The sequence below is a fragment of the Motacilla alba genome, chromosome 1 (genome assembly GCF_015832195.1).
Source record: "Motacilla alba alba isolate MOTALB_02 chromosome 1, Motacilla_alba_V1.0_pri, whole genome shotgun sequence".
In the NCBI taxonomy this organism is placed as follows: domain Eukaryota; kingdom Metazoa; phylum Chordata; class Aves; order Passeriformes; family Motacillidae; genus Motacilla; species Motacilla alba.
In genome coordinates this window covers 105,955,715-105,971,701 of record NC_052016.1, presented here as the reverse complement: position 1 = coordinate 105,971,701, position 15,987 = coordinate 105,955,715, and the positions used below count along the sequence as shown (strand labels likewise).

The following is a 15,987-nucleotide window of genomic DNA, read 5'->3' as shown; positions in this document are numbered from 1 at the left end:
AAATGAAGCAGTCGAAAGGCATGTCCTCAGTTGTTCTGGTGAATACTTACCCTTCCTGACTCCTCAAGGAATGTACTGCCACTTTGCTCTTGTAGATCTTCCATATACTTAAAGAAGATTGTTTTTAATATTCTCTTTTATGGATTTAAAGAGAAGATGCTGCACTAAACATTTTACTTTTTAGAAGGTAGGAACTGCTTTTAAAAGTAAAACACCTAACGAGAAGAAAAAAGCATCCTTAATGAGAAACATGCCTAATGCATCGCTTCTTAAGACGTGGTTTTCAAGTGCAAAATATAGGTATCTGAAATGTATGAAAGAAAAATGAGATCACAGTTACAAAAAGCCAAATTTCAGTATGATAAATAGCTTGTATTGAAGTGTCAAATCCAAGCAGTGTCCTGCATAGGTAGTAATGTTTCAGAGGCATTCCACTTGTTGAAACTTGACTACGCTATAAGGTTCATCTGGCTGCTTTAGGCAGGAGAAGCTCAGCTGTACAATTAGCTGTACTACATTTGTGCCTGTTATTTGCTCGTAGAAGTGACCTGTAGCAGAAGCCCTAAATAACATTCAATGGGGCTGGAAAACATGAAAACTTTCCACCAAAACATGCTGACTTTGGATTAGAACTAAGAGAGGGAGCACAAGCAGTTTTCTCCTCTTACTGCAGAAAGCAGTTGAAAATAAGCTGGAGAAGTAAGCCTGGGTTTATGCACTTGGAGTTTTAACTTAGGCTCTGTTTTCTCAAGGTTGTCAGTTCTTTGAGCCATTCACGAAGATTTCATAACAGAAATTGTTGCGAGGATGACAGGATGCTCCATTTCAGCAAAATGACAGATCAGGAAATTCTTCAGGCATCCACGGCGTCTGCATTGCCAACACAGGGACAAACTCGATCCTCAGCTGCATCTGTGGCCATTTCATTGGCAATAAAGGTTTAAAGTAAAACTGGATCCTTCGGCATCTCTTTCAGAAAAAAAAAAAACAAACAGTCCTGGCCTTTATGAAAATGGGATTCCCATAAAGGGAATCACCCCCTTCCATGGATACTGAAAGACTTATTTATATTAAGGAACTCAGCACTTCTACTGAAACCAAACCCTGGAACACAGGCTAAAACCTTCAGGTTGTTACCAATAATACCTAGATACACCATTTTCAAACCTGTCCTATATACAATATGCAAATTTAGCACATGAAAAAGAAGATTTACACGGATAAAGCTGTTGATGACATTTACTGTCACCCCATGCTGTCATTTGAAAGGCATGAGCAACATGGGAGAGTTTTGCAACGCACTGCCAAAAAGGATTTAAAAAACATATCTTCTCTCTGAAGAGCAACTCAAAAAACATTGTAAAAACAATTACCACTGTGTAACATCTCAGTGTTGCCCATTATCAAATTACTACATAAAAATGGGAGAGTAGTGCTTGTTGTTAGTAGTTATCGGCACATCTGTGGCAACTATATGAGGCAACTATCTTCTTTCGATCCTCTGTGTATGGTATGAAACAACAGTAATCTGTTTTATTTTTATAAGAATAATTTCATCTTTGTTGATATGGACTGCTGCCCCATTATTCTTTATCGTAATCCATGGGTAGAATAGAGAATAGAGATTGGTCTTCAAGAAAGAAACATAACTTACCAGTAGTGAGACTTCTTTAGGATGCACAGACTATGAATAAAGTTGTTCTGAGGGTACACCTACACCTTATCTCTCCAGACAGCAGAGATTTTTCCTTTGCAGTAACCATGGATGATGTATTCACACTGTTTTCATCACCTTCGACACAACAGCATAAAACTCCCCATATCATGCCATAAATTGTTTAAATGATCAGCCACACAGACATGGTCTAAAACATTGAAGCGAGCACTGCTAATAGAGCTCGTACAGCTAATAGAACTTCTTTCCTTTTCAACTTTCAAATTAATATCCAAATTTGCTCACACTGTGAGACTTCATAAAATTAACTGACAGAAATTATCTACCAGAGGTTCTTGGCTTTACCAAGTGCTGTGGCAGCTCTCGAGGCAGCTCACCAGAGATGGCACAGTGCCTGGGGAAAGAGTGGTGGATATACTGCGGGTCAGTAACTCAGCAGTCTCACAGAAGCTGTACACTCAGTTGGAAGTATCGATTCCTAAGTTTTATAGCAAATACTGAGACACCTACCATCCATCTAGATAACTGCTGGATCTGTCAGAGATATACGCAGTCTGTATATTCTGAGATAGCCTGGACTACAAATATAAAGGGAGCTCTTTTGCTATTAAAGGTACAAAATAAAGCATGTTTCTTAGAAGCCCCAGGGAAGGTGAAGGAAAGCACAAACAAATAAGTGTAGTTAAAGACACTAATTTTAGCAAAAATGATGGCTGCATCTTAAGAGCTGGCCTATCTTTGAAGAGTAAGGTCAGAAAAGGAATCACAAGGGTATGGATTTCTCTGATTTTCTAACAGAGAAGATAAAAACAAAGACTGCCACTTTTTTTTTGGAGAAGGAGAATCCATGAGAACATGAAACACCAAATTAAAATTCCTGCAAGTGACTTGTCTGGCAGAGGGAAAAATCTTGATAAGCACAGCTCAAGGCCATGACAGATGGTAAGCAGGCTTCATTAAGGGTAAGAAACATGCAACAAAAGACCAGACAGCTTCAGTTTGAGCAGGTAACTTGGAACAGACTGGACTGATGGGAAGGCCAACAAAAGCATCAACCCAAAAATTGAATCTAGTTAATAATTTACATTCCATTCCATTACTTATAAGGCACAAGAGAAGTAGGAGTGCTGAAATAGTGAGTCTCTCTCAATGTGCAGCATGGAGAAAAGCATTTCTAGACTCAGATGAGTCAAATAGCCCACATTCCACAGGAAGCCCACATACCTAACAGGTAGATGAGTAGCAGCAGAAGTCTCTTTGAGAAAGGGAGAAACTCTTAACATTAAAATTCTGCATCCTTCATCCCACCTTACCCTCAACTGGGGAAGCTGAAACTGGGGACACAGTGCCTGGAGGATATGTTTAATCTACATTATCAGGGGACTGACAATAGGCAGTCTGATAGTTCAACAACTTTTATGAAAGTGTTGAAGACACCTGAATGAGCATTCAAGATAGAGGAAAATGAGCATTGTGGGACACAAACTGATACATCAATCTGCTTGTGATATATCCATTGGTAGAGCTCAGACAGATATTTTTTTTGGGAGGACCTGGTAGATAAAATACTAATAAATGAATATAGTTCTCAATGACATTCTGCCAAGGCCTAATTAAATACTGGAAGAGAGAAAGGAAACCTACACACACCCTTCCCCGGTTACCAAGTTTAAAAATGGGTAGTTTAGTGGTGAAATCCTCATTTGAGTGAACAATTTTAGATATGATAGAAAGCCATTCCTGCAGATCAGATAATGAGGAACTCCATGATACACATGTGAAGCTTCCAGTCCTTTGGCCAGTCCCTGTTTAATCCCGCTGCCCAAATGGACAGTCAAACTGGAGGGAACACATCTAATGCCACTTCCAAGAAAGGTGGAAAAATGTAAGCATCATCCCCCAGGGGAAACTTGATGCTGCCACCACAAGAGAAAATTCTCCCACTTCAAGGAATAGCAATGGTGACACAGGGACTTTGTCCATGCTGTAATCCCTGCCACTTGGATTGAAAAATCCTGCTTCATTTTAGCATCATGGAAAGGGGTAAGCATCATCTGGAGGATAAGTCTTAGGACAACCATTTCTGGCTGTGTCAAAATGAAAGCCATTCCCTGTGAGAAGGTGACAAGCATTTCAGCTTGGCCAATATTCCCAATATTTTTTTCATGTTTTGCAGTTTTGGCCTCACAGATGAGAAGAAGCTTCTTAGGCTACTAGATAAACTCACTCAGATGCCCTCTTATTCCACTTTTAAGTATATGAAGTATACTTAAAGTATAGTGAAAGGATCACATAGGTGCCTTATTTTGGGCAGAAGAGGCACCTCTTAAACAATGGGCAAGATATAATTCAACTGTCTCTGATCAAAAAGGCAAAAAGATAATCCTGAAAGAAGGCATGGTTGAAGAACAAATGACAATAACTTAGTTGGCCATTGAGAAAAACTGAAATAGTTCAAGGTAACATCTGTCAAATGTTTTGAGAATAAGAGAAGACTGTTGCAAGTGCAGGTCTCATAAGGAATAAGCACCCCAGAAACCTGAACAATAAGGTCCACATAAACCCAGTGCAGCAGGACAACCACTTACAAAAAGGAATTTAGAGTATTTTGCTAGTGGAGCAGGAGACATAATACATTCCTTTTTCTTTCTCTTAGACTTGCAGGCTCAGAGTAAATAATTGCTTCTTTTTCAGGATGACAAAAGGAGCTTTAAAATGCAATAAAGTATTTCCTATTGCATAAAAATGTGCCACAGTCTCTCTTTGTAAAAGAAATGCACCTCAAAATCAATACTGAAATATTTGCATTTGCTATACTACAGTAGGGTGTTAGGCTAGTTTGCCTTCCCTCCCACCCTTAAGAAATCAAAGATTTGCTCCCAGATCTCATAGGCCAGAATTTGGTCTCCCCAGAATCCATTGCTTTACAGGCTCTAAAGGAAGATTTTTGATTGAGTCTCATAAATGTCTACCCATCAGCATCTTCCAAATTCCATCAGTAGTGACAGAAAATTTCAGATTTTACCTTGTGAACACCTATAGGAAAATGTATTTAGTGTTTTGTTTTATTTATTTTATTTTAACTTATTTTATTTATTTTAGTTTAGACTTTAATGATTTGTGCCCTCAACCTCTCTATGGCTTTGGCCAAATCTAGGTCTGAAAACATATTAGGGCTGTTCCATGGATAGTACAGTGGAAGATTGTGATCACCTTCTTTTTGTGCAGAACAGCTACTACTGAATTTTGAGTGGCAAATTAAAAATACTGGTTAATGTTAGTGCCACATGTTCATCACTAAACTATTTGTGACATGAACCAAGTTTTCAATTTGTAACAGTTTCGTGCTTAGTGCAAAGAGACTCTGGTTCTGGCCTCACCCTAGTGAGACAAATTAATCCCTGGTAAAATGCTACTAAAATTAACCAGATTTCAGAGCAGTAAGGTCTCTCTTTGATATAAATTGTGTTTAAACAAAGTTACTCAGGAATGCATTTCTCAGCTTTGAATAACATGCTAGTGTGATTATTTCACATGTCTGGTGAGCAGTGAGGACATCAGGAAGCATTCTGGATCTTCCAGTGATCATGAATTGAAGAAGTATTAATGAAATTGAAGGAAAAAAAGTGTAGGTATGCAGCTTTGTTTCTTAATGGCAAAATGGCAAAGTTTGCCCAATTATTTTTTAAAACAGCCTGAACTCAAGGACTCAAACATGAAGATGACCGTCATTTTGCCAAGTTAAAAATCACTGAACATATAGTGTATATATAAAAGTTTATAAAAGTATTACATTATATTGTATACAGATTACATGATGATATCATTTAGCATTTCTTTGCTGCCTTAGTTCAAGTAGGTACATACTGATGGTATTCCCTCATGTCATGAAGGTAAAATGTGCAATAAATGCAGGAATCAATTAGGATGCCACGCAGGAAGACAAGGTTACCTTAGTGCTCAAGATTAATAGAAATGAGCTATAATTCAGCAGCAATTGATATGCCCCAGAATTAATAAAAGCTATGTCTATTATCATTCAATACTCTCAGCTGAACAGGACAAGCTGAATCATACAATCTTAGAATTACAGAACAATTTTTGCATTGGACAGACCGTACAAGGTCATTCTGTCCAACCCCCTGCGATGGCAGGGACATCTTCAACTAGATGAGGTTGCTCAGAGTCCCATCCAGTCTGACCTTGAATGTTTCCAGGAATGGGGCACCTACTGCAACCCTGGGCAATCTGTTCCATGTCTCACTGCTCTCACAATAAAAAAATTTATTTCTTGTGTCTGTAGTTCCAACCCATTCTCTCTTTTTGTACTGCAACAGACCCTGCTTAAAGGTTTGTCCTCATCCTTCTTCTAAGGCCTTTTTTATGTATTGAACATTGCAGTAAGGTCCCCAAAAGCCCAGTAGAAATATGAGAATACTTTCTGACAAAGGATGATTGTGAGACACTAACCTAATATGCCTGTGAATACATGTGATTCTAGGAGACTGCAGACAAATCATTTCCAGCAGCCGTGCCATTGCACAAAGCTCTCACAAGGCAGCATTTAAAAGCCTGCATATAAATCTGTATGGAAACATTATGAAAAAGACATACCACATGGGGATATCTAAAGTCCTGAGGGAAGAAGAAACTGCCTTCTAAGAGATGCCTCAGAGCACTTGGCTAGATGATCCTATTTATCAAAACTGACACAACAGCATGGTGGTGGTTTATGAAATCACACCATGGAGCCCAGTCAAGGGTGACCATGCTGGTCAGGGCTGCAGCACATGATATATGAGGAAAGACTGAAGAAACTGGTTTTACTCAGTCTGGAGGAGAGAAGGCTTAGGGGAGACTTTATTTCAGCCTACAGCTGCCTGATGAAAGGATAGAGAGAGAACAGAGCCTGACTCTTCTAAAGGATGTACAGCGATATGATCAAAGGCAATGGATATTGTTGGAACATGGAAAATTCTGATTAGACCTAAAGAATATTTTGCATTTTTTAGCCATAAATACTGTCAAATATTGGAACTGGTGACCAGAGAAATTGTGCGGCATCTATCCTTGGAGGGTGTCCAATAAACCCTTTAAACCGCCCTGAGCAACCTGATCAGATTAGACCTGAGCAGGGGTTGAACTAGGTGAACTACAGAGAACCATTTAATTTACAACCCAAATTATTCTATGATTCTATGAAAATGCATTAAAAAGCAGAAGATACCCCCCCCCACCCCGCCACTTTTTAAACACAAAAAAAACCCAAAACCAAAACCAAAAACCAACCAAACAGGAAAAAACAAACAAACAAATAAACAAACAAAAAAAAAAAAAAAAAGAGAGAGAGAGAGACCAGAGACCACAGTGTAAACTTTAAGGAGCAAAATGAACATGCTTACAATAAGAAAAGTTCTTGAGCAGTAAGAAGAACAAAAATCTACCTACCTTTGAAACAAAATTAGTTCAATTGAAAAGAAGTAGAATGAAAAGAATTGGACTAAAAATGCTTAAATTGACACATTCCTATCTATGCCAATGCTTAGTTGTGACAATCTAAATTTATTTTTGAAACTTAGTATTTCTAAATCACTGTTTACATTTTTATAAACTCAGAAAATCATCAAGGAATAGATACCAACGCAACAGTTCAGCTTGGTTTTTTTCCTCAGTATGAAATGCTCAAATCCTATAGTATTTGCAGCACAAGAGCAGCACACACAGCCCCAGTCTCTGGGCTGCCAGAACGTGAGCACCACACAGGACAAGCTGTTGTCACCCACCAACAGTGTAAGTCAGCCTGCAGCCTACCTCTGAGCTGCCCTCCAAAGTGGGTCCATGCACAAAGTGAATTGGTCTCAGAAATCAGATTTTTCTACTACAGACAACAGATTAAGCTTCTGGTATTGTGTTTTTGAAGATGTTTCTCTGCAGCCAGAGGGAAAGGCATGTCTTTGTTTTATGAAGTGAAGTGCAAGAAAGTTTTTGTTGGTTTAGTCATTCGAGTTCAGCACAGAAAGCTTCACGTGTGCTTCAACAGAAAGGCTAAGTTTTCAAAACAAGAGCAGTAATACCCTTTGCACATGGTGTTATGAGAAACAGCTGAAAATTACCCGCAGCAGTTTGGAGAATGGAGGCTGCTGCTCCTTGGTCACTGAGAAGTTCACCAGACACTCTTGTGAAAGCCTATTTGCCAGCCAAAACTGAGAGCTGTTGCTTTGGCTGCCTCTCAAATACAAGGCTACAAAATGTTTTCCAGAAAGTTTCAGATGGAAGAGATTATTCACAAATTGCCTTTGTCATCACTCAAGAGAAGAACTGTCTCTAGCTGGAAATATTTCAGAGATATTTATTGTATTCTGAAAATTTCATTTTATTTCTAACTTATTTACAGTTAAACATTCAGAATCATAAAATATGAAGTATAAAATATTTAACAAAATAGATGCAGTCCATGTTGTTCAGGTGCACCATAAATATATGATGAAACAGTAAACAGCATAGGAATTTTCTGATGGTCCTCTCTGTCATTTACCAGGAAAAAGGGTACGTAAACCTGCCTCATATATTCTGGTCTGACCATTATGGCATCAATCTTTCATTTCAGAGAGAACACCACCACCACTCTGGTTTCTGTGTCCTCAGTCCTCCACAGTTACCTTCACTGTCTAAAAGGCCAACACTGTAAGTTCAATACATCAGATCCCCTCTGAAGTTGGTATAGTCATATATTCAATACATTTTTTTTAAATACAGAATTTCCTAGAAAAGAAGAATCAGGTAATTCAGTCCATATGAACAAAAGAGTAATTTATTATATATATATTCTCTAGTAAGTTATAATAGTCTCTTGGATTTTAAATGTCTTTTTGCTATTTTCAATGCTTAAAAATTATAATTTTAAAACATTAAATATTGTGTTATATACATTATGATTTAATTAATCATTCTAAACATGGAGCATTTTCCAAGTGAAAACTTGGATGAAACAAAAAACAATTTCATTGACATAACAGGCTTTAGAAGTTCACTTCATACAACCATAAATTTGACTATATGAAAAATAGCCAAACATCAATTTGCTCCTATATGGGACTTTTTTCTGTTTGTTTTCTGATGTTGGGAAAAGGGTTTTTTGGCTGTTGTTTTTGTATAAACTGAAGGACAGTTCTAGTCATTACTTTTGTCAATGTTCAATATTTTAACCTTTTTTTTAATCTCATACCTCTTTTATATAAAATAACAAAATATACAGAGAAAGCTGAGTTTGTTACATTAGTTCATACACATACAGTAAATAAAATTTTTTAATGTATGGCTTTGCAAAGGTAGATTATGAAGTGACTTTTGTATTTTACTTGTTTAAAAGCATTTTAAGAGAACGTGTTAGTGTGCTTACAATAGCGGCCATGGTATTCGGATGTCGAGCCAAGAGTTTAATGCTAGGATCACCGGAGGTCTTGCCTGACACTGCTTCTGCAGCCCTCAGAAGACAAATGTAGTTTATTACAACCTCGTCTATCTTAGCTATAATTTCCTGCTGCTGTGTTTCAGAGTTCATGACTTTAACTAAACGCATGCAGGCTTCTGTTAAGCAACAGAGTACTTGAAAGCTGGAAGTCATAGCTAAAAGCATTTCCTCAGGGCTTTTATCAGCCATGGCCATTTTCCTGCAGGCACTTCCCAACTGTCTCGATTCCAAAGATAACAGTTGTTTGTACTTAGAAAGTTTAAGGTCATATGTTTCTGGATGTAAATCTTCTCTCTTGCCCATACTTGCTCGGACCAGTGAGAGTAGCTCATTGGCATCCTTTTGTGCTGCAATAAATCCGTCAGGCATTGCATATGTCTTCTCTTTCATCACATTTATTCGTGTGATTCGTGCATCGAAGGCTACATCGTTGAGATTCACATCAATTTGGCCACCTTGGGTGTCAGCACTGCTCTTCTTATGCTCATTGACTGCATCACATGGGGGCTCAGCAGCTTTCGGGGTCTCCAAGACTTTCTGTTCATTGTCACCGGACGACTGAACTGGCTCTGTGAGCTCACACAGGGTCTGTGGTTCGAAGAGATGTGAGAGCTGATGGCTGTCTCGGTCATCTTCCTCCTCATTGTCATCATTTCCTCTGCTGAGGAAGCAATAGCTAAAGGGGCCCCGACACCTCCAGGTGCTGCTGGTCAGCTTTCGCAAGGGCAGTGTTCGACACTGCTTGGAGTCCTTCTGACTGGTGCCTGTGCCTGAACACCTCTTACTGTCCTTCCTATCAGTGCTGACATACACACAACTCTGAGAGTAACTTTTTGACAGCTTTTTGCCCAGGGAAAATTCCACCCTTCTCTCCGATTTGGATTCATCCTTTTGGGTGGTGTCCAGGCATTTCAAGCTGGCCGTGGCTGCCTTCTTCTCAAACAGCATCTCGGTGCCTGCAGATCTTCCAATGCTGCTGCTGCTGCTGCTGCGTCTCAGCATTTTCTTGTTCTGCGGCATCCTGAGGCTTCCTCCTATCATGTCATATGGCCATAAACCAACTGTTGCCCCACAAGCCTGATTTACTTTGGGAATGTCGCAAGAGTCTTCATTTTGACTTGGCACCTTAGATTCTGATAGCATGGATGATAGCATGATGGAGTCAGCTAGAGGCTGTCTAGGAAAAGCTGTAGGCATGCCTCCTTGTCTTCCCTTTTCAGGCTCTGTGAAAGCTACACTAGGGGTAGTAGAAGAGCAGACAGAATAATTAAGCATCACCCTGATAATATTCATAGGCTGAACTTTTAAGTATCTTTTAACAGTTAGTACAAATGGTTTCCTGGTACTTCCCAATGGTCCCCATTCCTCAAAATATTCCATCAAAAATTCATTACAAGTCTTTCGTATTTCACTAAAATGCCTTTTACAACCGGTCAACAAATTGTAATTTATGAATAAGTAATTGTTTATTTCACTGCAGCAGACTTACTCAAGAAAAGGAATAGCAAATTATGTATAAAGCATCCTAAATCTCCCCTAATATATGGATTGCATGTTTTCTATTAAGTAATTAGATGAATAATTTCAGATTAAAATATCTTCTTTAACTGCACCTGAAAGAGCATGGAAAGATGTGCTCATAGTAATTTTGGTTTGGTTTTGTGGCAGTTTTTGGCAGAGAAAGATTATTTCTCATTTTAAATCTTAGTCTGTTCCACTTTTGGATTTTCATGCATTCACACACTACTGCTACATGTGAGTTGCAATCCAAGAAGAGGGAGACATTTAAAATCCAACTGAAAGAATTTCAATGCTGTCTCTGAAAACTGCATTTTTTATAACTTTAAAGAAACACCTACTGTCAGGTTGTGAAGTAAATTCATGCTTAATAAGGTAGTGACATTTTCTTATTCTTAACATCTAGAGCTTTTTATTCATATTGGCATGTTTTTGACAACCTTCTAAAATAGTTTATAAGATACCTAAGAAATGAATCAAAGGTTTTGCTCCCCTACATTAATATAACTTCTGAAGTAATTTTACAATCTAACAAGTATCCGGGACTCAAGTCACTATGGATTTTGGAGAGCCTTCCAAAGAGTGGAAGAGAGGCCTCTCCATCAGTGTCCCTCCAAATATTGTAACTGCAATGAGAGATCTTTTAAAAAGGTTATCTTTGTATGCAGCTTATCAGAATATCTCAACAAATAAAATGAACAGATAAACTGAAGGTCTAATCTCACTGTCTGCTACAGCTTGATGATGCAGTTCCAGATAAAGATAATAGAAATGTCTTACCTAGACCTCAACATGAACTTGTAGCTTTAAGAATATACAGAAGAAACACTATTACTGCTGTACCTGTAGTTTCTTTTATCTTGGGGATCCGATGGCATCCTTCCCTCAAAGTGCCGAAAAGTGGTTCAGCATTGATTGCTGAATGCACACCAGGCACCGTCACTCTATGACACACGGCTTCAGGCTGCTGGTGCAGGTCCTTGTATGTTGTTCCATGGTTCGGAAGAATGGCAGCTCTGTCATCTGCTGGAACATAGGCAATGCCCTTCATTGATGGATCAGAGATGATGTGTTTACCATCAGAGGTACAAAGAGGGGATTCAACAGGGGTAGCACACGTGCTACTGCCTGTGCTGCATCCTGCATCCACTGAAGAGCACTGAGAGCTCTGCAGCGAGAAATGGCCTTCGCTTTGCAGAGATGACATGCGCTTAGCCAGGTGATACTCACAAAGTCTAGCCACACTCTGCTCAGCTTCTGGAAGCTTTGAAGGATGGTCATCTGCAGATAAATCAGTATCTTCTGCATCGTTTAGGTCTTTGGCTGAAGACACGGGAGTCATATCTGACAGGAAGTTTTCACCTTGGCTAAGCCCTGAGGTGTCATCCTGATCCACCTCAGCATCCACTTCATCCTTACAGTCAGTTTCTGTTTTACCAAGGACAGGAACTCTTGGAAAAGTCTTACCATTAACTGTTTCTGGACTTGGCTTATCTGCTGCCCCATCATCGGCAGCATACCATCTTTGGCGAAAGGCAGTTCTCTCCACATTAAAAGTGCTTAGGCGCTGGCTGTCTCTTGCTGAAAGAGTTCCAAATTTAGCTTTTAGATCTTCATCAGACTCTGCTTTTTTATTTCCCTGTTGCTTTTTCACAGTAGCATTGCCATCAGGGGATGCTTTTACTTCGCTATCTGTCATCTTATTTTTCCTTTTACTAGTGCAAGAATATACCAAGGATCCCATGTGCAACTTGCTAAAATAATCAGTGACAGATTTTGTTTCCATGGTCTCTGGCTCCATTTCCATGTTATCGGAATGAAGAATCTGCTTTGAAGGCACAACTTTTGACTGTAGCTCTGCAGCCTGACCACCAGCCAAAGCTTGGGAGGGCTTCATACCTGGCCCTCCAGCCTGATTCTTAGCAATGGGAAATTCAGTCTGCTCTTCCACAAGCGGTTGGTAGCCTTCACTTGTGGTCAAAAACATACGTGCAGTGTTTTCCGACTGTTTCTGTGCTGTGGCTAGTTCAGAGCTTTCAGTCATTTCAGAGGAATTTGTTTCATTGCCAGAATCTGAAGATGACTCAGGGCTATATGCTCGCAGGATAGCTACACCTGCAAGCCACAAAAAATAAGAGTCAATTAAATGACAGCAGCTGAGGCACCTGGATAAGTGACAAGCAAAAGGGGGTGTATTAGAGACAAAAATATTCTTTGTAAGAATACTCTGACTTTATTGCACAGTTCCCGAGACAGGTAGTTTAATAACAGTGGTGGCTCCATTAAATATGAAATACGATGTATGCAAAATGATGGCAAAAAAATAAAAGGAAAACTAAAAAACAAAAAACAAAAAAACAAAAAACCAAACCAACCCTCATGAAATGGAGTACTTCCAAAGCTAAATGGATGAGATGGAATGATTCTCAATGAATAAATGTAACTATGGTGAAAGAACCTGAATTGTCATTCGTCTGCTGTTCCTCTGAAGCAGCCAAAGCTTCTAGTGCTTGAAGAGTAGAGACTACAGCATCATCTAGCCCCTTCTCACACTTCCCCTCTGTATTAGTAGGGACAGCATCGATAAGTGACACTGGAATGTCATCACTGCCTAGATTACTGTCTTGCTCCTTGTTGTCTCTAGGCTGCGTCGCTTGATTCTGAGAGTCTTCCTCATCAGAACTGTCCCTGAAACCAGGTGGAGGAGCAGCAATGGCCATGTTTAAGGTATGCAAAAGGAAATCATCTTCATTGTCATCACCTTCCGGAGGTGGAAGTGAAGTCAAATCAATAATGTCATCACTAGAACCAGAAAGGCTGAGAAGAGCAGGCCTATTGATTTCTCCTACCATAATATCTTCTTCACAGCTTACTTCATCTTCATCTTCGGCATCATCTGTGTTTTCTGCATAACAGATATCATGCAGCAAAGGCTCTTCTATCCCTTCCGCAGCTCCAAATATTTTACCATCGCTTATAGTTGCGTAAACAGAATTTGTAGCAAACTGAATGCTTTCAGCATCTGGTGACAACTCCAGGCCTTTAATATCATTGGCATTACTAAGATAAATGGCTCTTTGTTTTTCTAATACTTCTGGACTTTCATCCAAAAGCCTTTCATAGCCAAGAGTCTGGGGGCTGATACCATCCAAGCTGGGATCTCCAAATATAAAGGAAACTTTTGCTCCCCTGGGAGAATCCTGTGCTTTCTTGCTAGGTTCCAAACCTGAGAGTGACAGCAGTGAAGGCTGGTTAAAATTTCTGCTTTCTTCTGTTTCAGCAGGGTCACCTTGCTTGGTCAGATGCTGATCAAATCCACCTGAATTATAAGTATTTTCTATGTACAGATGTCTGTGCTCTTTTTGACATAACAGACTTTCGGAAACATCTATAGTCTTCTGCTTTGGATCACCAAAGGACATTTGAGCCTCCTGATCTCCTTCGGCCAGGAAAGTGGTAGTTTTTGGTATACAATTCCACTCAGAAGCAAGGATATTATGCTTCCCTCTATTTTCAGGTCCTATAGCATGGTGAAATAAAATCAACATTGTGAAATCAAAGAACAAAGTCAAGTAATTTGTAAACAATATTTTTTTGATGCTAAGTATTAAACACTCTGAATAGGATAGCTGAGCCATCAAATACTTCAGAAAAGTGTTTTCAAATTCACCTCTGTTCTAAGTTAGATACCTGTTGACTTAATGACCTAAAGTTTAACTGGTGCTTCTGTACTCTAAAACAAATCTAAACCTCAGCTAGGTACAAATGGTATTTCAGGCATAGTAACACAAAAGCAGCTGGTTTCTATAACACCATATGTATTCTGACAAAAGATATATGCATATAAAATAATAACACTCACAGGAAGCGTGCATCTGTCTACTAGAGTATGAAGGAAATTCAACACATGGTTTATTTTACCATGGAGATGCTATCATAGGCTAGGTATTAGAACATTATAACACTGAATTGAATACTGTGCTGCTAGGTCTGAGCTAGCAATCAGATGTCATTCTATTTATCTGGAGGTGCTCTGGCTTAAGTTGACTTCTGCTTTATACACTGGACCATGGGTGACATACTGTGAGATAAATACCTGTTTCTCGGCTCCCTGCATTTTTCTTGTTGGCCATGTTAAATATTGAACGCCTTGAGTCAACCAGCAGTCTGTAGTATCCAGCCGTTAGGCAAGCAAGATTCATTGCATCTGATGACTCCATCAGAAGAGTAATAGGCTGAGAAGAATACAATCAAGTTAATGCTGTTCCTCCTCAGTCTGTTTGCCTGTTGACAATACTATTACATTGGAGCAAAAGTAATTACATCACAAACACCACATTGAAAAATACACGGGAGAATTTATTTTCCTCACTACCAATATCAAACAGCATAAAAACTTTAGTCAAGGTTGGAGTTGTTGTAAGGTAGAAGTCCAACTAGACATCTTAAAAACTGATTGCTCTCTTTCTGAATGAAGCTAGCAATTTTAAGACTCTTGTTCCATCTTTTTCTTGCATAGATATCTTACTCTGGAAAATGCACTATTTAATGTTATTCTGAATATGCCAGAGGTGAAGAACCTGGTACATTAGGTGCTGGAGTCTTGCAGTTGTATGGGAATCTGCTGCTTCCCTGAAAATGTGGTGTGCTAAGTATATGCAAAGAAGCATGACAGGGGAAGCAAATAGTTAGGGAAAGTTGAGGTTCATAAAATATAGCAGTCAGGTTAAAGCTATCATTACACTGCAAGACAGGGACAGGTTAAAAGATTTCAGTGTTTGTGACCTGGTTTTACTGAAAATACAAGTGGTGAAAAAATAAGCAGATAAGCAGAGACAAAGAGATCAGAGAAAGATCACCAGAAGCGTGACCAGCAAAGAAAACAAACACAAAACACTAAAAAAAAAGACAGTCCTAACAAAAAGTGAGACCTCAGAGCTTTGAAAAACTGTGGCTGCCAGGATAGCAAGCATCGAACCCAAGACATCCATGAGAAACTTATTTTAATTAATTTTTCTTTACTTTCTTTTAATTAAATTTTCATTTTCTTTCACTTTTCTTTATTTAAATATTTTCCTGTGTAAATTTTTTTTCGTCTCTATAGCTTTTAATACTAAAAGCTGTTCTCCTCAAATGTAATTTATTAAGGTGGTTAGTCTCTACAGCTCCTAGACTGGAAAAAAAATTGAAGCCCTTACCATGATGCATAGATAGAAATTACACCACAGACAACCCATCCTATCACTCACAGCTTGTAGTGACTCATAGTATGTGGACATTTGTGACAATTTATCATAATTTAGCATGCAGAGCCCACTGTCAC

The 15,987-nt window shown here is 39.0% G+C and overlaps 1 protein-coding gene across 5 annotated transcripts in view; it reads right to left on the bottom strand.

Moving 5' to 3' along the window:
• Nucleotides 1-8,023: 8,023 nt before the first annotated feature.
• FRMPD4 (FERM and PDZ domain containing 4) overlaps nt 8,024-15,987 on the bottom strand; it is a 330,978-nt gene continuing 323,014 nt past the window's right edge. For 4 of the 5 annotated variants that reach the window (XM_038135852.1, XM_038135861.1, XM_038135871.1 and 1 more), the window contains 4 exons: nt 14,761-14,899; nt 13,123-14,184; nt 11,508-12,779; nt 8,024-10,378 (listed from right to left, as the gene is read on the bottom strand). In XM_038135852.1, coding sequence (XP_037991780.1) covers nt 9,030-10,378; nt 11,508-12,779; nt 13,123-14,184; nt 14,761-14,899 — 3,822 coding nt within the window. In that variant the 3' untranslated portion in view covers nt 8,024-9,029. Of the gene's footprint in view, nt 10,384-11,507; nt 12,780-13,122; nt 14,185-14,760; nt 14,900-15,987 lie in introns of all 5 variants that reach the window. The other variant, XM_038135885.1, reaches the window with a different exon arrangement.